At 56.7% G+C, this 25,672-nt stretch overlaps 2 protein-coding genes across 3 annotated transcripts; one reads left to right on the plus strand and one right to left on the minus strand.

The window, feature by feature from the left end:
• Positions 1-1,426: 1,426 nt before the first annotated feature.
• Positions 1,427-6,233, plus strand: Birc7 (baculoviral IAP repeat containing 7). The gene is made up of 8 exons (XM_074072426.1): positions 1,427-1,848; positions 3,160-3,259; positions 3,655-3,736; positions 3,819-3,864; positions 4,518-4,643; positions 4,960-5,031; positions 5,241-5,439; positions 5,980-6,233. The coding sequence occupies exons 1-7, from the start codon at positions 1,521-1,523 to the stop codon at positions 5,432-5,434; spliced, it is 948 nt and encodes a 315-aa protein (XP_073928527.1). The 5' UTR covers positions 1,427-1,520; the 3' UTR covers positions 5,435-5,439; positions 5,980-6,233.
• A 248-nt stretch (positions 6,234-6,481) lies between these two features.
• On the minus strand, positions 6,482-25,300 carry Nkain4 (sodium/potassium transporting ATPase interacting 4). Of its 2 annotated transcripts, XM_020173741.2 has the most exons (7): positions 25,188-25,300; positions 18,139-18,276; positions 16,890-16,970; positions 15,400-15,597; positions 9,544-9,604; positions 8,315-8,399; positions 6,482-7,187 (listed from the first exon to the last, which is right to left on the minus strand). In XM_020173741.2, the coding sequence occupies exons 1-7, from the start codon at positions 25,239-25,241 to the stop codon at positions 7,178-7,180; spliced, it is 627 nt and encodes a 208-aa protein (XP_020029330.1). In that variant the 5' UTR covers positions 25,242-25,300; the 3' UTR covers positions 6,482-7,177. The 2 variants fall into 2 exon arrangements, with proteins under 2 accessions (XP_020029330.1, XP_073931225.1); XM_074075124.1 differs by lacking the exon at positions 8,315-8,399.
• Positions 25,301-25,672: the final 372 nt, after the last annotated feature.

Consider the following 25,672-nt stretch of genomic DNA (forward strand, 5'->3'; position numbering starts at 1 on the left):
CTAGGCCAGGTGAGTGAGCCCAGCAAGGCATCCAGACAGGGTTAGGACCCTGCTCTCCTCACCAAAGCAAGAACTTTTTTAGCCCCTTGCAGTGTGCAGGGTCTGGCCCACCAGGTCTTTGCCCCACATCTGGAGAGGTTGGGCCCCCTGCCTGACTTGACTCCTCTCAAGTCACAAACTCTGTCTTAGAAGCCCACCACACTTGCAATCCTAGCTACTTGGGAGACTGAGATTAGAAGGATAGAGGTTCAAGGCCAGCCCCGGAAAGTAGTTTGCAAGACCCCATTTCCAAAATAACCAGAGCAAAATGGACTGGAGGTGTGCTCAAGTGGTAGAGCATCTGCTTTGCAAGCACCTGCATTGTAAGTGTGAAGCTGTGAGTTCAAATTTCAATCTTACCAAGCAGCCTGAATAGCTGCTCAGGAAGAAGAGGGGCCTTTAGGGTGCTTGAACTCAGTGGGGGCTGGAAGCCAGCGCTGGCCCCACCAGTCTTCTTCTCCCCCCATTCCAGGTGTCCTGGAGACTTCTGCCCTGCCCACCTGGAGCTTCGGCTTCTCTGGGGTTTCAGCCTTCTCCCTGTTTCCTTAGCTGCTGGGGCTGGTTGGTGGAACCAGGCCTGAGTCAAAGCCCATCTGTTGAAGGGGCATCCTGTGTGACAGGCACAGATGGAGGTGGCACCAGGGACAGTAACTTTGACCCAAGGCCTGGAGGAGCAAATGTGCTTCAAACCTCAGGCTCCTCCCAGACCAAAGGCCAGGGCGCCCCCATGATTAGCCTCATAGGAAGAGATGTCCTAAGGCCAGTTCTGTTTTAAGGCAGAGTAGGGCTGCACCAACCAGGGGTCTCTATGGTGCCCCAGGGAGGGGGTATTGGGAGGTCCCTTTCTCCTAGACCACCAGGAATGGGCCTGGTGTGGCAGGCACCAGTGCTTGGAGTTGCACTCTGTCCCAAGCAACCTGTATCCCAACTTGCAAGCCCATCCCTAAGTCAATCCCTGACCCAGCAGCAGCCTTGTGTGGGTGGGGGTGTCACCCCTTTCTCATGGAATAAAGTGCCTCTGTGCTTCCCTGAGGATCTGTAATCTGTTTCCAGCAGCTCCACTTGGTACTTGATCCTGGGCCCTGAGCTCCCTGCCTTGTCCTGGAACCAGAACCAGCCCTTAGGGGATCCCTGGGGCCCCCATGCTCTGTCTCTCCTCTTGTTTTGAGAGATGCTGCTCACCCTCTGGAGAGAAGTGGGGCCTGCAGCCCCCACTGCTGCCCTTGCTGTAGCCCCTGCCAGGGAGCCCCGTGACTCACCCTACTGCAGAGCACGTGACCCAGCTGCCACCCTAGCCCCTTCCAGAAAGTGACAGGCCCCCTGGACACTCCCACACCCAGGATGGTGCCTGCCCATTTGCCAGCAGTTTGGGGTGGAGGCCACCACTGTTCCCAGGGAGGGCCCAGGCATCAAGAGCCCTGAGGCCACTGGGCACATTCCAGGACAGAGCTGCAGACCTGGTCAGAGCTGATATTCTTTCGATGGGGCCGGAGGACAGGACCAAGTGTTTGTGCTGTGATCCAGAGCTGAGCCGCTGGGCAGCCAGCAATGGCACCCAGCAGGAGCACCACAGACCCCACTGTCTGTGTGGCCATGTCCTGGACCAGGACCACGTGGAGGGGCAGATTCTAGGCCAGCTACGCCCTCTGACAGGGGAGGATGAAGAGGGGGCTGGGGATGTCTCATCCCGGGGGCCTGCTTTCCCTGAGATGGGCTCAGAGGAGCTACGTCTGGCCTCCTTCTGTGACTGGCCACCAACTGCCGGGGTTGGGCCTGAGCTGCTGGCTGCTGCTGGCTTCTTCCACACAGGTGAGCCCTGGGGTCCTTCCTGCAGTGGGTCAGGTGCTATTCCACAGCCTTCCCATCCCAGGAGCCCTGCCTGCCCTCCACACAGGAGAGTCTGGCCTGGTGCTGGCCTCTCCCAGAGTCACTGTGATAAGAACCTGGGCTCATGGGGGAGGGGCTTGCTCTGACCTTGGCTCAGGTAAGCCTGCAGGTCCACACTGCTCAGGGGCCCCCACCATCACCTGGGGCCCCAGCATACTTGGTGACAGAGGTGACTGACCCCAGAATGTGGCCCATGTGGGTAGAGGTCAGCCTAAGCCACCTGCCCCACCACTCTCAGCTTGAGGCCAGGTCCCCTGGATTCACACACATAAGCTGGTGTCAGCATCCACTCCAGACAACAAACATCCCTTGAGTGCCTGTTTTAGTCTCAGCTCCTTGCCCACGACTAGGGTGGGGATGGGGGGCCATGTGGTCTGCCCAGAGTTCAGGCTCCAGTTTTGCCCTTCCCAGCTGAGGTACAAGGTAGCAGGAGTCACTGGGGAGCTTTGTAAGTCAGGCACAGTCATGTCATTGTCACCACTCTCTTTGATGATGTCTGGGTAAGAGGCCAGACTGATTTAGGACAACTGAACACTGGGTAAGGAGGGTCAGTGGTTGGGACAACTGAGCCACCTTGCAAAGGGGGCTCCCTGAAGTCAGTTGGTGGAGGCGGGGAGGTGTGGGATGTCTGTGGGCCCTGGGGAGTCTCTGCTGGGATGTGCCTGCAGAAACCCCATCTGACATCTGTACTGGACCTCACCAGGCACATCTGCCTATCGTGAGAAGTGAGCCACTAGGAGGCAGAGATGACAGAGGCATAAGCCCCTCAAACCAAGTCTGGAGTCAGACTGGCATTTGAGATGCTGTCCCCCTTCCCTCTGTCCCTCTGGGAATCCTCCCTAGGGGGCAGTGACCTGGGGGGCCTCCCAAATTCCCAGGCTACAAATTTCCAGGCCTTCAGGGCCTCCCCCACCCACACACCCTGTGAACAATGTGAATGCCAGCCAAGCCTTTCTGGAATGTTTTCGGGCCCTCTTGGCACACACCCCAGGCACTGTACTCATTTGCCTTTGAGACAAACCCACAAAATAACTAGAGGCCTGTGAAATAATATGCTAAGCCCCCGGGGTGCTTGCTCCTTTTGGTTAACTTTCTGGCAGGAGAGACCACCTAGGGCTCCCAGTCCTGCCCTCCCAGCTCTCACAGCCTTGGATGGACACTCCTGGGCTTGTGAGGCTGGGCGGGGCTCCTGGCTATGCACAGGGCTGGGGCCAGCGTCTCTGTCACATCCAGGCCAACAGGACAAGGTGAGGTGCTTCTTCTGCTATGGGGGTCTGCAGAGCTGGGAGCACGGTGACGACCCCTGGACCGAGCATGCCAAGTGGTTCCCCAGGTAATGGCCATGTGGGAGGTTCCAGGTCTGATCACAGGGCCAAGGCTAGGAGGTGTCCAAAGAACTTTGTCCAGCCAAGACCAAGACTGGTTGGACCTTCCCAGCTCCCACAGTCCTAGAGCATCAGGGGAGGGGAGTCGTGTGGGGGTGGGCAGACATTCTCATTTGCATGTAGGAGCCCATTCTCTAAAAGGCTGTTGGAGAGGAAATTCTTCTGCCACCGCTCTCCCTCCCTAGATGCTCAGAGCCAGTCTTTAAGACAGATGCCCAGGGGCATAGTGGGACCTTGGGAGCGGAAAGCAAGATTCTGGTCCCAAGGCTGAGAGGGCTTGAACTTGACTGTGGGGCTCCCATGTCCCAGCCCTGGCAAGGGGCTTTCGAGCTCACTTCTCTAGGTGCCAGTTCCTGCTCCAGTCCAAAGGAAGAGGTTTTGTCCACAGCATCCAGGAGGCTTGTGCCCCACTGCTTGGCTCCTGGGTGAGTACACCTGTGCTCAGGGCTTGGGTGAGTAGTGACACTGCACCTTCATTTACTCAAGGCATACACGTCCTCCTAACAGGACCGACGGGAAGAACCACAAGACACGGTCCCTAGGGCCCCCCCAGGTGAGAGCCCTTGTGTGGAGCATCACTGTTTCCTGGCCACCTCCATCTTGCACCGTGACTGAGGCCGGATGGCAGGGCGAGTGGTGACCGTGCCCACGAGCTGTGTCCAGGGCTCATGTGAGGCCATAACATCCTCTCGTACCACTGAGCAGGCCGCCATAGGCCCCAGCCAAAGGGGCAGCTGTGTGCTGGGCTGGCTCTGCCAGGATGCTCACCGGTCTCAGCTTCTGAAAGCTGCAACCCTGAGTGGGTTAAACCAAGAGCCTACAGAGGAGACGGAGTTCCAAGGAGCTTGAGGGTCTCTAGGGCCCTGAGGCCCTGAGTTCAGGCCCCCTCTTTGGCTCGCCAACTCTGAGTTACAGTGCCCAGACACGTAAAGTGAGGACAGCCTGGCCTTGCTGGAATTACACAGCTCTGGTGCCTGGGAGGGCTCCATCTGCTGTGACCATGGTAACCAAATTCCCTGTCCTCTCATAGATGTCAGCACCTCTGGGTAGAGGACATGGAATGCAGCCCCCTCAGGCTAAGCGGGTCTGACTTTTCACTGCCTCATTGGAGCACAGGCCTGACATAGGTGTTGATGGAGAGCACCGGCAGGCCACTGGCCTTTCTTCATGACTCCAAACCCCTGGCCTCTTCTCTCTGCTTTGCAGATACCAGGGGTAGTCGAGAGGGGTCAGCATGGAGCCAGTGCCCATATGTGCCCAGCGTGTCCCCATCACAGCTAGTGGCTGACCTGCTCCAGGAAGAAGACAGGGACCAGGTGGCAGGGTCCAGAGGTACCTCCACCCCTCTGGACACTGCCTGCTTCCCACCTTGTCCCCCTCCTTGCCGCACCCCTCTGGGCATAGCCTATTCCCCTTGCCTCCCTTCCTCCAACAGTGCCTAGCATATATCTGTGGTAACCACCTAAGAAGCTGAATGGGCAGAGGGCCAGGCTCCTGGGTGGCCCTTCTAAGAAGCCTCTGGCCTCAGGCTTGTCATTGAGGCCTCTCCAAAGTCAGGCCCTTCTGCTTTCCCAGGCAGAACTGGACCTTGCCAGCTGCCAGACCTGTCTCTGGGCCAGGCCTCAAGTTCACCTCTAACTGCCCACAGCTCCTGTCCAGAGGGGTCCTGAGCTGCTCACCCCCGGAAGAGAGACCCAGCCTGAAAGTGCCAGGGAACCAGGTGCAGCCTGGGACCCATGGAGTGGGGGGGTGAGAAGAGGGGTAGGCCCATGCACCTTCATCCTGGGCCAGTCTCGAGGGAGAGCAGAGGCCACCTGTGGGCCTGGATGATGCCACACACATTAGCCACCCAGAGTGTGGGCCTGTGTCATAGTCCCCCCCTCCCCGAGTTTGGTCCCTGAGGGTGCCGGTGGCTTCTTGAGCCCCCAGGAGCTGGGGATGCACAGGAGCAGCTGCAGCGGCTGCAGGAGGAAAGAATGTGTAAGGTGTGCCTGGACCGAGCTGTATCTGTCGTCTTTGTGCCCTGTGGCCACCTGGTCTGTGCCGAGTGTGCTCCTAGCCTGCAACAGTGCCCCATCTGTAGGACACCCATCGGTAGTTGTGTGCGCACCTTCCTGTCCTAGGCCAGGTAAGAGTCCAGAGCTGCCCTGGGGCAAACCTTCTGTGGGGTACCTGAGCCATCCTGTCTCCTGTGTCTTGAGGCATGTCAGAGAAGTCCTGGGCAGCTTTTCTTACTCCTCCACTCCCAGTCAAGGGTCCCCTGGAGGCTTAGACTCTCTTCTGACTCTTCAACACGGCCCCAGTGCTGGGGTTTGGCGATGATACCTCCTGTCTCACTGGGTGTCCAAGGCTCATTTAGGCCCAGGGAGACCAGCTTCGGGGTGTGGGAAACAGGGCGAGTAGGGCTGGGGTCCCAGAACCTTAACCAGGCCCGGTGGACGTGCATGGACCTCAGTATTAGAGAAGTGGGGACACCTCCTACTGGCTAGGGACAGGAGCCATAGCCTTCTTGGGTGGGGATGTCAAAGATCAATGTGCCTCCAAGACACGTGAGAATTCTCATAGAATGAAATGGTAGGTCAGGGTCCCTCTGGGGTCTGAGGCTCCTGACGGCCGACAAACCCTGTAAGAGCCATGGACTCATCCATGCCTCCTCCACTTCCTGTAGGCACTGTGGGCATCCAGCCTGCCTTTGCCTGTCTCCAACTCACAGTGGGTCTGCTGAGGATGCTGAGTGACCAGTGTCTTCCACTGATCAGCCCCAATGCCTGGACTGCTACCCTAGACGGGGGACCAACCCTCACTTTGTGTGGAAGTGGTTTTACTATAGCTTTTGGAAGTCTTAAATAAAGTGGAGGATTCCTTTGGATGAAGCTCAGTCCAGCATTTGTTCCAGGACCCTGGCCACTGCCTCCACCACTGCCTCACCCAAGACCTCTGCTTCCTCTCACCAGCAGGGCAGCACCTGCCGAGTGTGGTCCCTGCAGAGGGTAAGGTGAGGGTGTGGCCCAAGCAGGCCACTTCCAACCTCCTCCCATCTCTGGGGATACACCCTGATCTCCTCAGCTCCCTACCCTTGTCCTGTCCCCTCAGGATTCTACAGACCATCAGAGGGCACTGCCTCAGGTGCCTCCCAGGACCTTACTTCTAATTATTCACAAAAGTCAACATTCTAGCAGAGGGTGGGTCCCAGGCCCAGTTTCTTTTTATTTACCTACTTGTGAATACTTGGGGGGGGGTTCTTCAGGACTCTGCCCAAGTCCCTCTTTCTGAGTGGTGCCACCCCTTGACACAAGGAAGAGCCTCATTCTGTGCATGACCCCAGGCTCCAGCACTGGTCTGTGTTTGTCCCCTAGCTTGGGAGAGGAGAGATTCCATCAGCCTCAGTTCCTGGGTTGAGTGGGGGGGCTTCACCTGGGCTAGCTGCAGCTGAGTTAGTGGTGCAATGTTTTCAAACCTCTGGAAGCTCTGGGGTCATGGTGGCTGACATAGACTTCCGGGTGGGGTTGCACCTTTCCATCTGGCAGCTGGAGTGCAGCTTGCAGGTCCCGGGCATCCGAGGAGGGGGTTCCAGACCTGCTGTGATGGTGACATCCCAGCACTGCCCAAGGATACTGGGGATGTGGTTTTCTCGTTTTCATTTTCTTTTGTCTTTTTTTTTTTTTTTTTGTAGAAAAAGGAAAATACAAACTCTTTTGCAGTTCAGCCAGTCCTGGCCTGGCATGGCCACTCTGGCTGGTGTCCACAGAGAACCTGAGCAAGTGCAGGTGGACAGGGAGGCAGGGGTGTGTCCCAAGGCCCTGGGGGGGCCTTATTGTCCTGTGGCTGAGGCTGGAGGCCACAGAAGCGGATCACAGCTTCCTCACTTATGCAGGCCTGTAGGAAAGGAGGCGGTCAGAGAAGCCTGGGAGGGGAAGGCCTGACCTCCCCCTCCCCCCCAGGAAGCTTGAAATGCAAGTGGTGCAAACCCACAAGAGGAGGTCTCCCAGCCTTGGCCTAAAAGGGACCAGGGTCCAGGGGCGACGCTCAGGGAAGGAAGGGCCTCATCCTCTGCTGGTCTTGACTATTGACACCACAGTGGGGTGTGAACCACAGGGCTGAGAGTGAGTGCGGAGCTCATCCCGAGTCCTTCTGCCTACCCAGGCTCTCCAGGAAAATCCCCAGATGTGTCCTATTGGGCAAGGTCTGCCAAAACCAGACATGGCCTGGGGCCCAGGTGCCACCTACGGTCCAGGTGTGATCTGGGTATTCTGTCTGGCTCCTCCTGCATAAGGACCCTCCCCTTCTGAAGCCTTCATTTCCTTATCTGTCCTGGGAGCTGGACTCCAACAACCTCTGATGTTTGTGAGTCAAACAGTAACAAAGTGTTTCAGAAGGATGGAGTCCTCAGAGGCAGCTGTGAGGGCCTGAGCAACCAGAGGAGGGCAGCTTCACCAAGTGAACCCCAGACCCCTCTTCTGAGCCCAGACCCTGGGGCTGTGCCGGGGCAGGGCTGGGGGCAGCAGCTGCTTCAGAAAGGGTGGGCTAGGCACCTGCCCCGAGGTTGGGGGTCTGCAGAACTATGGGACACTGCCTTCTCAGAAAGAAGTCTGACCCTCCAAAGACAAGAAACCAGTGCCTCCTATTTCCTGCCACAGGAAGACCCCTGGGAAGTTACCACATCACCCTCCCCCGGAAGTGGCCCATCAGTGCCCCTCCCACCCCCCACACTCCTGCCCTAAGAGCCAACTTGGTACCCGACTCCTGCAGAATCTGTCACTGCTAGGCTCCAAGTCAGGAAGTGGGGCTGAGTCCTAGAGCTGCTGTACCTGGCACCTAACTTCAGAGACATGCATAAAATCTATCTTAGGAGGGGGGAGGGTGTGTGTGAGTAAATGACGGATCGATGGATAGATGGATGGATGATGCCAGATGAGGGCCTTGAGGGAGAGGAGCCTTGGTCTGTGAGTGTCTGATGGACTGGCCAGGACAGCCGTGGAGCAGGCACAGTGGGCCATACTTACAAATATGCCTGCTTGGACAAGAGGCCGGACGGCTTTTCATTGACATGGTACAGAGGGAAGGGATCAAATCCACCAATGAAATCAACTGAAAGAAATCAAGACCCAAATAAAACAAAACCCAAATGATGGAAAAGATGGTAGAATGGAAGCAAGCCCAGGGGCAGATTCCCCACCAGTGCCACAGAGGTACCTGAGGGAGCTGGAGAGCCAGGCACTGCCCCATCCAGCTCCAGGTCAGATCTTAGACCACAGAGGTATCAAATGTGTGATTCCCTGGTGAGAAGGTCTGAGTGGGAAGGGGGTCAGGCAGGGAGGACAACCTCGCCTCCAGCCTTCACTAACATCCTCATTCAGTCCTGGTGAGCCAGGGCTAAGTGAACACATCTCTGAACCCAGGGGCCTTGTGCAGTCAGCAAGTGGAACTCTCTCGTCTTCCTCATCAACAGCCAGCTGTGGTCTGAGGGACTGGGCAGCACTGGGGCCAGGGGCCAAGGGCCACTAGGGGCTGGAACATGGTCCAACCTCGAGAATCAAGCCCCAGTCTCGGTGTAGGGTATCATTACATATGTGAACTGCAGACCCCATTGTCTGACCTGGGTACAGGTGGTTCTGAATTTCAATTCTGACCCCAGGGAAGGTTCTGTCCACAGGAGCTGTGGGTGCCCAGACCTTTCCTGGGTTTTTGCCTGCCCACCCACCCTGCTTGTCCTTTCTCTTCAGGACCTTCTTATGAGACCATGTCAGGGCCAGGGGCTCCAGAGGGGTCACCAAAGTACTACCATGTCATGTTGCAATCAAAGGAAAGTTAAAAACTGAGGGAAAAGGAAAGTGCGACCATACGGGGACCAGCTAGTACTGAGGTGGACACCTCTGACCAGCAGTCAAATGGCCTGTACCACTGAAGGCTCAGACCTTCCTTCTAGGGCACCTGTGGGGTCTAAGGGCAGGCCTGGTCCCACAGGACAGAAGCCCTTGGACTTGCAGATCAGCTGTGCCTGGTACCCATGGTCCAGGAGCCCTCCTTATCTCTTAGGTCTCTGGAAAATCCTGTCTGCTTGGCCTATGGCAGGGAGCGAGGCCTGGGGCAGCACTGAGGGGAGTTCACAGGCCCTGCCCCAGACAGGACAGAACTCAGAGCTGTCACCTCTGTTGGCTGCTTCCCTCTCCCACCCTAGAGGCCTAGATGTTCACAAACAGGCTTCAGTGTGTGGCAATGGCAGGACACTTACAGCTGTCCTCTTCTTCTGTGAACGTGCTGACCACATAGCAGCTGTAGACAAAGCCCAGGAGCTGGAAGACATGGAGAGGCCAGGGTGAGGAGTGCCACTGTGGAGAGTGCGTGGAGGTCCCTGACCACTGAGGCCCTGCCCCTCCCAGGCCTCAGCCTCCTCCTCTGTAAAATGAAACAGCAGAGCTGATCTGCGCTGCCTCCTGAGCTCCCAAATTCTAGACAGAGTCTCTGCTTCTCCCCCCGCCACATGTGGGCAAGGAAGACAACCAAGTCAGCCTCAACCATTGTTCACCAGAGTCCTATGGCAGGGCCTCGGAGGGCCACCCCAGCCCTACCTTGACATGAGACTGCACACAAGGAAGCTGAGATGGACTTTTTCACAGAATGTGGAAACCTGAGTGGTGGCCCAGGGGGAGCAAGGCCTGCGTCCTCCAGGGCATCACAAGTTGTCCTACACAGCCCTGAGCACCAGGTCATGAGGGGAGTCGTCCAAGATGCAGATCCTCCTTCCACATTCTGCACCCTGCTCTTGACCCACAAGGTCAGCGGTGTGGGCGTAAGCAGTTTCGGAGTGGGCTGGCCAATGAGAAGCCCAGAAGGAGAAATAAGCAGGCCATATGTCTCTGGTCACTTCCCCGAGTGGCTGCCTCTCTTTCTTGGTGTTGGCAACTTGTCCTTCATCCCTTCAGGCCCAGGCTGCTGCCATGAGCCTCAGGGGAATGTGATGTCCCCTGAGGCACCCAGACCTTGTAGAATCCCTTCCCCTGCCCTGGGGAACAGCCTGGACTGTCTTGCTGGGACCCCAACTGAGTCAGGATGCACAGAAGAGATATTCCTTTGGCGGCTACAGCAGGACACACCAGAGTCCAGAGTCCAGGGGGTTCTGACCAGCGAAAACACTGCAGGCTTCCAAGGAGGGAACAGGAAGGTGGCCAGCGGTGATGACTGCATGATGGATGAGGGGATCAGAAGCAAGCAGGACTTCCTGGGTGTGCAGCAGGCCTCTTCCCTGAGCAGCCCTGAGGGATTTGCCTACCCTTTGGGCCTCACTTTCTTCCTCCACTGATCTGGCCCTACAGGGTCTCCTGAGAGGACAACACACTCACCCATGAAAGGAGACAGACCACATAGTGCTGAAAATGTGTGGGCTCCACTTCCCTAAGACCCCACCCGGATCCCTCCTGGGAGTCCAGCTCACGTCCAGGGGCAACTGGGGGCTGGGAGGCGTCCTCCACAGCAGGGCAGGAAGGCCTATCTCTCCACTATTAAGAGAACCTACAGGTCTCTCACGTAGCCTTTTCTGGTTCCACAAGATGGCATGGAGTTGGAGGATCATCCCCTTCCAAGAGCTGGCCATGGTGCTGAAATGCAACCAGGCTTGTTCTTGGTGAGCAGTCCTCTCAGGGAAGACTATCTGTCCCATCTATCCTGGGTTCCAGCCCTGGCTCTTGCCCAAAGCTCTTCCTCCTTTGGTGGACTCCCTCCCACCCGTGCCTGTATTCCCCGCCACCAGAACAGAGCCAACCCTGATCTAGCCTCCCCTAGACCCTCCAACACAGGCAGCAGAGGGCTGGACTCCTCAAGAGGCAAGACAAGTACCTGCGGACTAGAATGCATACATCTGCACTTTGTTAGAGAAATTCCCACCCCACCCCTGGAAACCAAGGTAAGAGCAAATAGAAAGTCCTATCTCCCCATCAACCTCCAGAAACCTCCTCCCAGCACAGACTCCACCAGAGGCAGGTGTGCCCTCTGTGAGGGTCCTGGTTTATCTCTTCTAATTTCTGCTGTTGCCTTTTCACAGTTGTGATGTCAGAAGGTTTGATGCCCAGCCCTGGCCAGTTGGTTCTTTCTCCTCTAAGAAACACACCGGGGTTCACACATGTTTTTAGGCAACTGGTGTTCCTTCCACAGGAGACAGAAGGTTTGGCATCGATGCAAGGCACAGCTGTGGCTCCCTCCTGACCTTCGTAGGATGCAGGGGAGCCAGAGGAAGCATCTTGGGCACCCACAGGGCCATCCACAGTGTCATCCATCTTCTCACACCATGTTTGACGTCCGCCATCAGCTGCTGGTCACAGAACCCCCATCCTATGAACCTAACACTCAGCCAGGAACGTTAGTGCTGACACCACCATATGCTCCAGGAAGATCTGGGAGCTCTGGAACCTGGCCAAGCTCCTCCCGGGATTGTCCCAGCTGTGCCTGAGGTTGGTGCACCCATAATCCTGCAGTGCCGATGTTGCTGCTGAACGCTGCCTGAGTGCCTTCCATATCTTCACCTATCCTTCTGTCTCCTGCCACTGAGTCCATCTGCCCAACAATTTGTATTCTACAGAAGTAGTAGAGACAGAAAGAGGTTAAGTGACTCACTGAGGCAGCACCGGAGGAAGGTGCCATCACCTGGACCCAGGAGCCTCTTGCCCACTGTTCTCTACTGACTCAAGCAGTACTGGAGAGACCAGCAGGCCCAATTCCATCTTCTCAAACTATGGCTGCTTCTTAGCTCTGTCCAGGGCCAGAGAATCCCTGGCCAAGTGTGATGTGGGTTGGGTGGTAGAAGCCTCCCATAGGGCCAGGCTGAGGTTCTGGAAACGCTACCTGTCATCTTCTGTGACCAGCATGGGCTCAGAGACAGTGGAGAGAACAGGCAGAGCAGGAGTGGACAGGTTCCTTGGGGCAATTTCTGTCAGGAGGATGCATGCCCCTCCTCTGTAGGGGCCCCCAAAGCTAGAGGAGGGAGTCTCTGGGCAGAGTTAGGAAAGACTGACCAGGGAGCAGGACACAGCTTTGAAAAGGGGCCTGGGACCTTTCTCAGGCAGCAGCATGCCACGTCAGTGGGATGAGTCCAGGTGTGTAGTCGGGAGGACTTGTGTTTAGTTGCTGTGGGTAGAATTGTGTTCCCGAACACGTATGTTCAATTCCTAACCCCAGCGCCTGAGAAGAGCTTCTTGCTTGGAAAGAGGATCTCTACAGGCCATTTCATGAGCTCCAACTGGGTTAAGATGGCCCTAAACCCACAGTCTGGCATACTTATAAGAGAAAGGAGGGAGGTTTGTGACAGGTGCACGGGGACAGGGCTATGTGACAACAGCCCAGGCCACCAAGACTGAGAGAGTGCCTGGAACTGATGTCCCTCCAAGCCCCAAAGGGAACCTGCCCCACTGAGTCCTTGATTCTTGAAACTGTGACATAATACATTTTTGTTCTGAGCCTCTGTGTCTGGTAGTCTTTTGTTTGTTTTGGTTTGGTTTTGGTGTTGCTTATTTGAGACAGGGTTTCACTATGTATACAGCCTAGGCCAGCCTCAAACTCAATCCTTCTGCCTCCACCTCCCAAGTGCTGGGATTACAGGCATGCACCACCATGCCTAGATTCTTCCAATCTGGTCATTTGTTATGGCAGCCACAGGGACCTCACACAGATGTAAATCCAGAATTTGGCCTTTGTGCTGACCCAAAGATGGGAGCCCCAAAGCCTCCTTGAGGCACCTCTGGCTCTATTTGGTAGGATGGCCTTCCATCCCAACACACAGTGGACCCTGACCCAATGGGCTTCAAGGCACCAAGAGCAGCTTCCATACCCCTTAGCATTGCTGGACGAGACCCAGATTAGCCATTTGAAATGCTCCTGATGACACTATCTGTCTCCACGGCCCCCAGGCAGAGTTCATGCATCAGTTTCTGCTTGGTTTTTCCAAGACCCCAGTGTTTGCTCACAATCCAAATCCAGACGTCCACACACAGATAAAACACCCAGGTCCCCACAAGACCCCGAGTTGGGAGCCGCACCAGGTCAGGATGTCTCTGCTGTACCAGGCTTTGCTCAGATACAGTGAGGATCATCAATGGACAGGCAGGGAGCCCAGGTCTGACACTGGGTGGAGGTGGCCCCTGAGGGTGGGGGTTCTGGGAAAGGACACACTTCAACTGAGCCTTGGAGCAGCTTCTGAGGACACATCAGCAGTTGTGAGGGCAAGGAAGGGTCTGGAGACTGTGATTGGAAGAAGTGTTCCTGCAATGCCAGCTTTGGGGGGTGCTGTGGTTTAGCTATGAGGTGTCCCCATAGGCTGATGTGCTGAAGGCTTGGTAACCAGCTGGGGGCACTATTGAGAGGTGAGGTGATCGGACCATGAGGGCTCTGTGTTCGTCCATGGATTACTCCCTTGATGGGTTCATAATACGAAGATATTGTTGGAAGTGGTGGTAGGTAAGAGATGTGGCCCAGTTGGAGGAGGTGCATCACTGGAAGTGTACCCTGGAAAGATACACCTTGTCCCCAGCCCCTTCTTGCTTCTCTGCTTCCCAGCTGCCAACAGGTGAGCAGGTTCTCTCCATCATATGTTCCCCACCATGATTCTGCCTTACCTCAGGCCCACAGCAATGGAGCCAGCCAACCATGGGCTAAAACCGCTGAAGCCGTGAGCCAAAACAAACCTCTCTCCCTTGAGTTGACCGACACAGTGTGTGTGTGGGGGGAGCATCTCAAACACTCCCAGCACCAGGAGTCAGAGCCTCCTTCTGCAATGCAAAGCCACACACTCGTGGCCCATGTCAAGCTCAAGCTGGGCTCCACTTGCTGGGCAGTGAGTGTCCAGATAGTGAGGACAGTGGTGTCCACAGTCACTCAACCCTTGAAGGAGAAGAACAGACTGCCAGCTGAAGATCTCACCTTCTTGTCTCTGGGAGGAGACGTCCTTTCCACAAGCCTCTAGGGGGTCCAGCATGGGGCCCATCCCTGCACCAGCTGTGAAGTCTCAGGGCAAACCTGTGGCCTCCAGACCTCCCTCCTCCCAGCAGCCCATGGCAAAGCCACAGACCTTGAGCCCCACAGGGAGGGCCAGTTTGTGCCCATTTGTTTTGCCATGGCAATGAAAAAAACAGAGCAAGAGGGATCCCGGCCTCAGCACGAGCCTTCTGATGCCATAGGCCTCACCCACAGCACACTGGTCAGATCAGTGGGGCAAAGCCCAGGGACTATGAGCAGGGAGTTCAGAGCCTTCAAGCCCCTCCCAGGTCCACCATGGTTCCCATGGCCCCTGCACTCTGTCTCCACTCTACCCCCACTGTAGTGATGGGGTGGTCTTCAACCATGTTCTGGCCTTTCCCCTTGGATCAGAGTCCCTGAACACAAGTAGAAAATAGCCATACCTCCTCTTCTGACCTGACTAAAACTCGTACTTCTCCCAGCTCAACACGGACAATGACTTGAGTCCAGGGGATGTGAACATTGCACAGAATGGGGGTTCAGAGTGAGAGAGACCAATCCCCTGTGCCAACCTGTATTAGCCTACTGTGCACCAGGAAGCCCACCCTCCATCCTGCTTTCTCCTGGTGAGATGAGAACTTGTGGTGAAATGTCCAAAGACCCCAAGTCTCTGAGAGGAAGAGGCTCTTCCTGAATCCATCAGGTTTCTCCTTAGAAATAAACAAAGGACCCACTGACTGGCTGGGCTTGGGTCTCTACTTCCCTTGCCCAGCTCCACTGAAGTCTGTCTCCCCTGCCTGCAGTGCCCAAGGGCTGAGGGGGACCCAGGAGTCTCCAGCTTGATCACTCCAATCTGTCCCTTGCCTGCTGGTGTACACAGTTGCCTCAAAAGCTGTGGTGTTCCCAGCACCAGAAGCTGTGGGCTCAGCACCAGCTGAGCCCATCCTGCAGGGGACATTGAGGGACCAAAAGTGGAGCCTCACCTCTCACCTCTCAGGAAGACAGGAGGCCATACTGCCCAGAAAACAGTTGGTCCCTCTGAGTGCAGGAAAAGCTCTGGCTCCAGCCTAGGGAACAAGTCCCCCAGCCCTGTAAACCCTCCCCATTACCCTCACCTCCTCCAGCTGGTCCCATCTCACACACTCACCGCCACCAGGATCTGCAGGCTGCTGTGCAGAACCTCCACATAGCTGTGCTCCAGGGCACAGCTAGCACCCGATACCAGGGCCTGGCCGTGCAGGGCTCCAAGACTGGCTGTGGACACCTCCTCATGCAGACAGCCTAGTCCATGCTCTCGCCACCAGGAGCGGTGCTGGGAGAGGTTGAAGGTCAGGAGCTCGCTATCCTGGGGACGAGGGGGCAGAACAGGTTAGCACCAGGAGGCAGCCAGTCCCACCTAGCACAGACTAGCATGGAAGGGGGCCAGTCATTGCCACACCTTATCCTCCTAGGCTCCAGCCACGGGGGGCAGGAGCACCAAGCACACCCACAACTGCTCCTCTGCCGGAAGGCTTGCTCTGGAGCCCTCAGCCCCCTCACCGCTCCTCCAGAAAGGTCTCCTGCCCAGTGCAGACCCTAGAACTTGCTCTCATGGGACCCCAGGCCCTCCAGCCCCTCTTTCACATGTGTTTGACTCATGTCAGCCTGCCTGACTGTGGACCCAAGTCTGTCTCCTACAAGATGGGCTCAGAACCTATTTCAACCACAGCCTCCGACACTGTGGAGCAAGAGGTGGTTGAGAGCCACCAGCACATGGGAGGGTTAGGGTGATCTAGATGGAGGCTCCTAGGTCCCCTGGCTCCAGGGGCTCTGCCAGTGGGGGAAGACAGGCCAGACCTGCTGGGCACTGTGCTGGCATAGGCCAAAGCAGAGATCAGTCAAGAGTAAAGCTCCATCTCCCCCCACTCCACAGTTACATGCAAAGGGCCTGGACAGCCCCAGTCAGAACTGGCTTGCCAACAAGATGGCTGTGTTCCTTCCACCTACAAGGGAACAAGGCTCCATCAGGAGAATGGGGCTGCTCTGCCTGCACCCCAGCTCCACCCAGCCCTACAATCCCACCTCTGCCAGGCTGGCCCTCAGCCCCAACTCTTTTCAGACACTGTCCCAGCGCTGAGGTCCCTTCTTCCAAGAGGCCCCCCCAATATGCACCTCAGCTGGAGGCCCTGCCCTGCAGATACCCAGTGCCTCATCCATACCCTCATCCACACATACCACCATCTCCCCAAACCTTCACTGAGACACTGATCACAGCCAATATGGTCCTGGAAGTTAGGAGCTGGTGGCTCAAGCCCATAATCCTCGTTATTTGAGAGGCTCGAGGTTCAAGGGTAGCCTGAGAAAATAGTTTGAGACACCCCCCCCCATCTCCAAAATAACCAGAACAATATAGACTGGAGGTTTGTCTCAAATTAGAGAGTGTCTGCTTTGCAAGAATGAAATCCTAAGTTCAAACCCCAGTCCCACCAAAAAAAAAAAAAAAAAGACAATGGTCCCAATGTCAGGGACAGAATCATGCACTGACTGAGCCCCCACCTTCATGAGAAGATCCATGATAAACAAGCAATTACATCACATGTCACATGGCAACCTAGCCAGGATCCCCCACAGGAAGATCCTCTTCCCGTCTTTACTCACTTTTGAGAGACCTCCCACTTCCAGGTAGAAGCAGATAACGAAGGTGTTCCAGGTAACCCAGATAGCTGCCCACACAGCATACTAGGAAGACAGAAAGAGAGCAAGAGCAGAAAGTGAGCTCAGCAGTTTGGGAGGGTACCTGCTTTTGCACAGCCCCTTGAAGAAGATCCCATGAGCACATGGCAGGATCAGAGGTTCCCTGAGTCTGACGGTCCCAAGATGCTTAACTTGGAGGAGGAGACTTCCCTGAGCCTACCTTGGAACCTATGGCAGCCTCCCCACACTGCTGCTTGAGGGCAGCAGAGCTCCCGATCCAAACAGGCACCCAGGGTATGGCACATTAGTTAGCACTTGCTGTAATCTCAGTACACAGGAGGCTGGGGCAGGAGGATCCTGAGTTCCAGGCCAGCCTGGGTTACACAGAGAGACCCTGTCTCCAAAAAGAGGCGGGGTGGGGGGGTGGAGAAGGAGAAGGGCTAACTCAAAGGAAATGGTTATGAAGGACAGTTTCCTGGCATGGTACCCTTGCTCAGAGGGTACCATGGCCACCCCAGGTAGCCAAAAAAATGATCAAAGATATGACTGCCTCAATTACAGAGCACCACCAGAACCACACTCCAAAAGGGGGTCCTGGAGAGCTGCCTGCCCAACCACCTGCCTCCATAACTTCACTTTTTTCCACACAGAGCCACACCATTGTCCAGGGCTGCTATGGCAGAGCTGAGTGGCCTCAACAGAGACTGTGGACCACAAAGCTGAAACATTTACCATCTGACCCTCTGTGGGAAAGCCGGCTGCAGACCTCTGGTCCAGACTGACCACTTATCTATACCAGACAAGCATGCTGATCAACCCCAGCAAAGCCTTCTGGTCTGATGCAGGATGGCTGTGTGCAAGAGAAATAGGCTGGGCATTCTGGGCTCCATATCACCATGGGCCACTGGGCGGGTGCTCTGTGCCTCAGTTTCCTTGTCTCCGGATATTGGTTGATGAACTAGTGAAGGTGTTAAGTGCCTGATTACTGTATATATGCACAGCTGATCCTAGAAGCAGCCCTTAGAAAAGCCTTATTATCCAAGTTGGAACTCTGGCCATTCAGCAGGGAAAGGTCCAAATCTGGGGTCTGGATTGGCATTTCCAGGGTGTCCTGGTGGCTTCCAGGACAATAGGATCAGATGTTGCTGTGGGAGACCCCCTCCAGATCACCCCGGCCCACCCTCTGTAGAGGCAGCAAGCACAGTGGACTCACCACTACGATGTAACGTGGCCTGTACTGGATGGTGCCGAAGAGCCCCAGGATGACCACAACAATGTGGATGAAGTTGACCAGGATGGGCGCCCATTGGTAGCCCAGGAAGTCGAACACCTGCCTCTCCAGGGCAGTGACCTAGAAGCAGGTGGACCATGAGAGGCAGTAGGCCCAAAGAGCCACACTCCCCACCCCCCCCCATATGGTCCAGGGTCAGGACTTTTCTGTAAATGTGAATTACTTCACAGCAAAACATCTTAAAAGACTGAAAAACCTGCTGGGTGCCCAGCACCAATCAAGCAGAGCTTGTCCTCTGTGGACACCCAAAGGGCTTCTTCCCTGGGCCACTGGTCACTGCTCCTGCTGAGCTCATGCCCTGAGCAAACCCTTGGCTCTAAGATCTCTTCCTCCTCTAGAGCTTTCTCCAGGCCTGGATCCTCTAGGCTGCTATGAGGCGTCAGTGAGAGAAAGCCATGGCCTGGCAGACTGCAAGTGTTCAATGAATGCTGGCAGCCTGCTACCGTGACTGGTGGGTTGGGCCAAATGGCACTGCTAGGCAGTGTGGCAATCTGGAAGCCTATTTCCCATAACGGCGCCCAGTGTAGCCAGGGGGCTCAGGCCAAGCTGGCCATAGGACTAGACCCCTGCCCAAGCATCTGTGGAGTGGGACAGAGAAAGGGGCCTTGCTGGTTTGGCCTCCTGGGGGTGAGGCGGTGAACCTGGCCTCCCAATCAAGCCATCTGTATCCTTCCTCAAATCATCACTAAGTGAGGGGAGCGGGTGGCCATAGAAAACTTCTTACCTGTCTAAGGAGAAGTGAGCGCTCCCCTGAAAACTCCTCTTTCAAACATAAGTCACTGAAAACCACGACCTCCCTTGGAGGGGGGCAGAAACCACACTGGGGGGCCAGTGTGGTCCTCCCAAGCAACCTGGACCCTTCCCTCCTGCAGCCAGCTCCCTAGAAGCCCTTGTCTATCCCACAGTCAACACAGAAGAAACCGGGTCCATACAGAGTGGGAAGGCAGGGCAGCTCCAAGAGCTTCTCTGTCCGCTGACCCCAGAGAGCCACAATACCTGTTTGGCACAAGCCAAAAAAGAGCCCAGAAGCATTGGTTTCCTTGGATCCGGACTGAGCTGGGGACTTGGAGTGAAAAGGAGATATTGGCTCTCAGTCCACGACAGTCCTAGACAGTCATGGTGGCTTCCTAAGAAGGTGCTGGGGCTCAGGCATAAACAAATGCCAGCCCTCCCTGAGTATCTCATAGGAGCTGGGGAGGCCAACTGAGGCGAGGCCTTGACCACTGCACTGCAGCAGGCTGGGTAGCCATAAAGGCCCTAAACAGGGACCATGCTGCTCTGTACCACCTTCTCAAGGAGTTCCAGGCCCATTCTGCTCTCTGTCTAGAGTGGGAGAATCTCTATGGCTGCTGAGTTAAGGCTCCAACACTCCCCTTCCACCTTTCTGCCAGGACTCTGGGCAGGGCCCCAAATAGTCCAGACCCGACTCCCCACGGTCAGGCACTCACAGCAGTGTGTCCCTGCAGGATGGGCAGATGTTGGGCTAGCACCTATGCTCCACACCTCCTGCTCCTGTCTAAGCCTGAAGCTATACAACCACAGATGAGGGGAGGGAGTAAGGCCCCATGTCTCCAAGGATAGTCTGCCTGGGTCTCTCTGCTCCCAGCCTCCTCAGGAGCTGTTCCAACCACTCTCTGCCTCCTGAAGGCCCAATTCAGGCATTTGTCCAGTGACCCTCTCTCTTCAGAAGTGACCACAAAGAGCTTGACTGGTATGCAGAGGTCTTGGGCTGCACATGGACCCTGTAACTACATAAAAATACACAGGAGAGTAGGCAGGAGTATGTGTGCACATGCGTGTACATGTGCAGAGAAAAAGGTGGGAAGAGGCTGACTGGAGGCTGCCTCAGCACCAAGGGCCCACGGAGCTTCTGGCCCTTGTGTTCCCACACTTGCTGTCGCGTGGGATATTTTTATAACTTTTTAGAAGAGGAAGATTCTTTCTGTGATCTGCTGAATTCCTCCGGAAACTTCCCCTTCTCCAGCTCAGCTGTAGCCCCCGGGTCTGGAATGCAGGGTCACTGGGAGTGGGGGTGGGCGTGCTCTGCAGCATTAGGACCTGTCAACCTGGAGCCAGAGGGGGTGGACTGGGCAGCAGGAATTCCTGCTCAGCTGCTCAGCATGCTGTGCTGTCCTTGGGGCCCCAGGAGGGCACTGGGTGCTAAGGCCCTTTGGGAGAAGCAGCTCAGGGCATGGTCTTAGCCCTTCCTGGCCTTGGTCCATAGGGACACACTGTGCTTGCGCAACTAGTTCTCAAGGCTCACTCAGACCTTGAGACAGCCGGTAGGGGAAGTCCTACACCCCAAACCCACACCCCTTCTGCTCACCATGTCCAGCCTCCCCCAACAAGTGCTACCCTCCTACATCTTGGCCAAGCTGGATCCCTCATCAGACCCTCTGCCTCCTTCACCTAAGCGCAGTGTTCCTCCTGAGAACCTCACATGCTTCCCTGGCCCTTCTACCTCCCCTTGCCCTGAGATCACCACACCTTTAGGAAAATTCAGCTGCTCTGGCTCAGTGTCCTGCCAGGCACAGCCTTCACCCCAGCTGCACATCTCTGCAGGCCTTGTCTATGCCTGGAAGGCAGGGTCTCTTTTCTCACTGATCTGGGCACTCACCCACATCCTCCTGTTTATTCCTGCCCATCTAGGCCACAGTCAACTCCACCAAGTGGTGCTCCATCTCCCACTGCACTCCCAGCCTTGCTACCCTCAAGCACTCCCAATGTGGAGGATGAACCAAGCACGCTGCACTGAGGATAGACTTACGGAATGACTGGAGCTCACCAGCATAAAGCCTTCTGCAGAGGCCACCATATCACCCTTCCCGCAAGCTAGCCAGTACCCTGGATCCTAGAGAAGCAGCAGCTCCAACAGTCCTACTAGAGGCCTTAGATGGTCTGACCACTTTGGAAACACATCCCCTGGGTTTTCTTCTTCTGTCAGGCCCCAGAGCTGGTGGGGCCTAGCCTTGTGCCCCAGTACCTGCCTAGGTTCTGAGCTTTGTCAGAGGGACAAAGAGGCCACCCCAGGACAGCCCTGCAAACTAGGCAGGGCCTGGGACTCCAGAGTTCTCATCCTGCCTGTCACCCCAGCTTCCTTGGCAGAGGGCCACAGGAGGCAGTGCACATTGCATGATGCAGCTCAGAAGCAAGGAGGTCCCCACAGAACCAAGTGTGGATGCCAACAGGAAGCAGAAGGAATGGAACACATCCAACATTTCCAAGCTTGTGAATTCTTATGTGTGTATGTGAGGTTTTTTTTTTCCCTTGTGCTGCTGTGGATGAACCCAGGGCCTCACACATGCTAGGCAAGCACTCTGACACCCTGACACCGAGCTATATTCTAGTTCACCTGCGAATTCTTAGTGCAGGTAGTCTTAGTTCTGACAGTGACCTGTCAGAAAAGACTGTTACACCCTCAGCATTACCACAACTGTCATGAAAGGCCCAGGCTGGGTACTTTGTCCTGCTGGAGCAGGCCTGCCACCAGGAGGAATGACATTTCTATAGAATTACTGCCACAGTGAATACCCCACTCAGAGAGACACTGGAGTTCAGGGTGCTGCTCCTCCCAGCCAGTATGGACAGAGACAGCGGGAGAGGTCTGGCTCAGTGTCCAGGATGGAGCCCTATCCTCAGCCTGCTCTTGGCTGTGGCCAGGGAAAGCCTGCTGCCCCATACTGCAGCCTTTAATGACACATGTCTCCCCATATCCCTCAGACAACGTCCAAGCCCTCCACTAGGGTGATGGAGGCCCTGCTCACCCACCTCTACCTCTCCTGCCTCCCCCCACCTGCACAGGCCCTGATGCATCCTCTCTCCTCCTGTAATAGCCGAGCCCCTTTCGCAACCAGGTTCTACCTCCTCCACATTCAAAGGCAGCCAGCAGTGCCCACCCTGGGCCCACACAGGTGGCACCAGCATACTTGACCCTCACACCTGCCCTGCAGAGTCACAAGGTGATCTGTGTACTGGCTTGTTTCACTTCAACTGTATGGAGCACTGACCCAGGGTAGACAGTATGTCCACTGACACTACACCAGGCACTGCTTGGCCTGGAAACAGCCTCAGGCATTAGGGCTAGTCTCACTGAGGGCAGGACCCAACTGTCCCTATCCCAGAGGCCCCCAATATCTAGAACACATACAAGTTTCTCAACTGCAAATTTTGGGCAAAGAAGCCAGCACCTGAGGTCAGAGGTCTCTCCCTGCCTGAGAGCCCTAACACTGGGCACCAGCACAGGCAGGAAGAACTCACCCCAGAGCTCTCGGCCTGACCCATGCTGACGGGCTATACAGAAGGCTTGTGTGGACCCTTGGCCACTGATGGGTTGGATCCTGTGATCCTACATGTGGTTCTAGATGGGTGCAGCTACGACAAGCTCCGGGGACACAGGTGTGATAGAGGTGGGATGCCAGGTCTAAGGAGGGGTCAGAGCAAAGATCTGGAGGAGGCAGAGGGCTGGGGTCTGTACTGTGCTGGGTGCCCCAGGGTTCTGGAATTAGGAGGCAAGGAGAGGCACATGTGCACACACAGAGCTGGCCCCCGCATCTGTTCTAGACCTGGAATGAAATTAAACTCACACCCCAGCCTTCCTCTTCCTTCCCAGAGGACACTAGCCAATGGATAGGGACATCTGCCCTGCACAAACCCCACCTGGGGAGGAACAGTGCAGGGAGCTGAATGAGGGTGGTCCTCATGTCCCCTAGGACCTCCCTGGGCACTATCCTGTGAGGCCCAGGCCGGGGGCTGCAGCAGCTACACATCTCTGTTGAAGGCTCTGAATCTGAGGATCAGCCCCAGGGCTGCCTTGGAAATGAAGACGCTGCAGCAGGGAGTACAGGGGGCACCGGGGGCTGTGCTGGGTCCTTCTCATTTCTAAGCCAAGGCACCCAGAGGCTAAGTGCTTCGTGGCGCTGTGGCCATGGTCATAAGGCTGTCTCTGTGAAGAAGGGAGATTTAGGCCCTGCAGGACCCAGCCCTAAACCCTGTGTGGGCCTCAGGCTCCCCGTCCTGTCATCACAACAAATCGAGGTCTGGGAACGGGTCTCGGCGTTGGGCTGGCTCAGAGCCTATGAAGATCATTCTTCTGTTCTTCAGGGAGCATTGCTTGGGCCCTTTGTCCCTGTAACTTGGTAACAAGAAAACTCTCACGCTTGTCAAAGGGAGAGAGAGAGAGAGAGAGAGAGAGAGAGAGAGAGAGAGAGAGAAAGAGAGAGAGAGAAAGCAGCAAGACTCCAACCCCCAGTTTTCCCTGGACCCCCATCTGCATTCAAAGACCACAGTGGCATCAGGCCTGTTATTGCCAGAGGCAGAAGAGGGTTGATGGGCCCCCAGCTGCTGGCCAGGCCAGGACAAAAGGCCTTTGACAGCTCCATGCTGCATTTCAGCTGTGACCCTGCTGGAAGCAGCCAGGGAACACAGCTCAGCCTGGTCCCTGAGACTTGCCTGGCTAAGACTGCATCTGTGAGAATCCCCTGTCCAGGGAAGCCCTGCTGCCCTTCAGCTGAGATGCCCCTTTCCTTCTCAGCTGCAACCAAATTCCTCAGGGCCTGCCACAGATGCCCATGTCCACAGTCCACAGCAGAGGCAAGAAGGCCACTGGACCTGACCTGATCCTTCTGTACCCAGGGCCATGTCCTCACCCAGCATATGTGACCAGAACAGCTGTTTCTCCTGCCTGACCCCAGGTACATCTTCACACCAAATTTCACACATTAAAACCAAAGTCATTGCTCCTCAAAGCAGCTGCACTTCCCATTCCCCCCAGAATGGCCTGATTGGAAAACCTCAGTGACAGCTGGGCTCATCCCTGTCCTTCACTAGGTCATCCTGCAGGGCTTTCAACTGTCCCTGCCATCTTCAGAGCCTCATGAGGGAGCCCCTTACCAAAAGACAGTGACAGGACTGCTCCAAGGTTTGAGGACTCCAGGCTCTCTCTCCCCAGCTTGACCTGCACTAGGAAGGACCTGCAGACCTCCCGTGCCCCTCCTGTCCCCGCAACCTTCCTGGCAGCACTCTTCCTGCAGGTGCAACACACAGCTGGTCTGCCCTTACCCAGAGGTCAGGACTCGAAGCCGCACAGCAGGGAATGATCAAGGAGCTTTCTCCTTCAAACTTTTTAGAAAGATGACTTTCTTCCCCTCTGGGCCTCCAGCTTCAGAAGGCAGAGGAGGCACCCTGTCCAGCTGAGCCCACCGCCCACACCCAGCCTGGAGAGAACAAAGCATCATTTCCTTTTTAAGAACAGAGACCCAGGGCTATTAGCATCTAAGCAAAGGAGTCTCCCCAGCCACCTTTGTTTAGTCCCCTCCTCCAAGGGCAGCAGAAAACCCACATTCCAGACATCCCAGGAAGCTCTAGGCTCAAGCCCAAGTTCTCCGACTGGGTTCTGCACCTAGGCACAAAAGACGTTGGCAAAGCCCTGAACATCCGGGGCTGCCAGCAACCCCATCTCTCCAAGCCAGGATGAATGGGGGTCCGCAGGGCAGGCGCTCCCACTCACGAGCCCAGCCCACCCTCGGTCGCGTCTCACACAGGTAACTTCGCAGTACGCTAGCCGCCCGGCGCTGCTTCGGTGCCGCACGCGCGCACGCACGCACAGGCTCCTGGCGCACACTCGGCCACACGCGCCCTCGGACGTGCGAGGGCACCGCGCGCAGCAGCGTCCCCCTGACCGCGCCGCCCGACTTGTTGAGCGCGGCCCGCGGGGTGGGGGTGGGGGGCCCCGCCCGAAGGCTTTTGTTCCTCGCAGTCCAGCTCCCGGACACCTGTCCTAGTCGCCCCAACACCGCGCGCCCGCGCCCCCGCAGCCGGAAGGCGGGGATCCGACACCCGGCGCCGGCTCCCACGACCCCCTCGCAGCGGCGGACGTCGGCCGCAACAGCCCGGGTCCAAGCCGTCGCCCCCGGGAGCCTCCTGAGGTTGGCGCGGGTCCGACGGGCATGGCGGGGCCGGGCGCCGGGACTCACCAGCTGCAGAGCGCAGAGCACGAGCAGCGTGCAGCGGCCGGAGCAAGAGCCCATGGTGCCTGCGCCGGCCTCGGGCCCCCCGCCCTGCCGACCTCACCCAGCCTTGCAGCCCCCGCCCCGCCTCCAGTCCGCCCAGCCTTCAGCCCCCGGCCCGCCCCAACCATGCAGACCCCGCCCCGGCCCGCCCCCTCCGGGTAACAGCTGCTCCGCGTCCCTCTCCACCTCCCCTCACTGCAGGCCCTTGGGGGCTTCGCGCGGGCGGGGGAGGGGGCGCGGGACCCCTTCTTAAAGGGGCAATGGCGCAACTCTCAGGCAGAGCCGAGCAGCGCGGGGCCGCGCGGTGGCCTCAGGTCAGACCTGACTCGCTAAGAGTCCGCTCTGGACGTGTCCAGCATAACCAGCGACCGTTCTTCCCCCAGGATAGCCTCCTGCCTGACCCCTGCGCCTGCTCTCGGCTTTCCGCGCTTGGCCCTCGGGTGGGACGC

Source organism: Castor canadensis, chromosome 5, assembly GCF_047511655.1.
Source record: "Castor canadensis chromosome 5, mCasCan1.hap1v2, whole genome shotgun sequence".
Taxonomy (NCBI): domain Eukaryota; kingdom Metazoa; phylum Chordata; class Mammalia; order Rodentia; family Castoridae; genus Castor; species Castor canadensis.

Excerpts from the sequence above, each read along its gene's own strand:
- Birc7 (XM_074072426.1), top strand. The coding sequence starts at position 1,521 with ATGGGGCCGGAGGACAGGACCAAGTGTTTGTGCTGTGATCCAGAGCTG. Across the intron at positions 3,737-3,818 it reads CCCCACTGCTTGGCTCCTGG|GACCGACGGGAAGAACCACA; the intron begins GTGAGTACACCT and ends TCCTCCTAACAG. Across the intron at positions 3,865-4,517 it reads GGTCCCTAGGGCCCCCCCAG|ATACCAGGGGTAGTCGAGAG; the intron begins GTGAGAGCCCTT and ends TCTGCTTTGCAG.
- Nkain4 (XM_020173741.2), bottom strand. The coding sequence starts at position 25,241 with ATGGGCTCTTGCTCCGGCCGCTGCACGCTGCTCGTGCTCTGCGCTCTG. Across the intron at positions 9,605-15,399 it reads GCCTGCAGATCCTGGTGGCG|CTCCTGGGCTTTGTCTACAG; the intron begins GTGAGTGTGTGA and ends CATGTCTTCCAG. Across the intron at positions 8,400-9,543 it reads CACAGAAGAAGAGGACAGCT|TTGATTTCATTGGTGGATTT; the intron begins GTAAGTGTCCTG and ends GATTTCTTTCAG.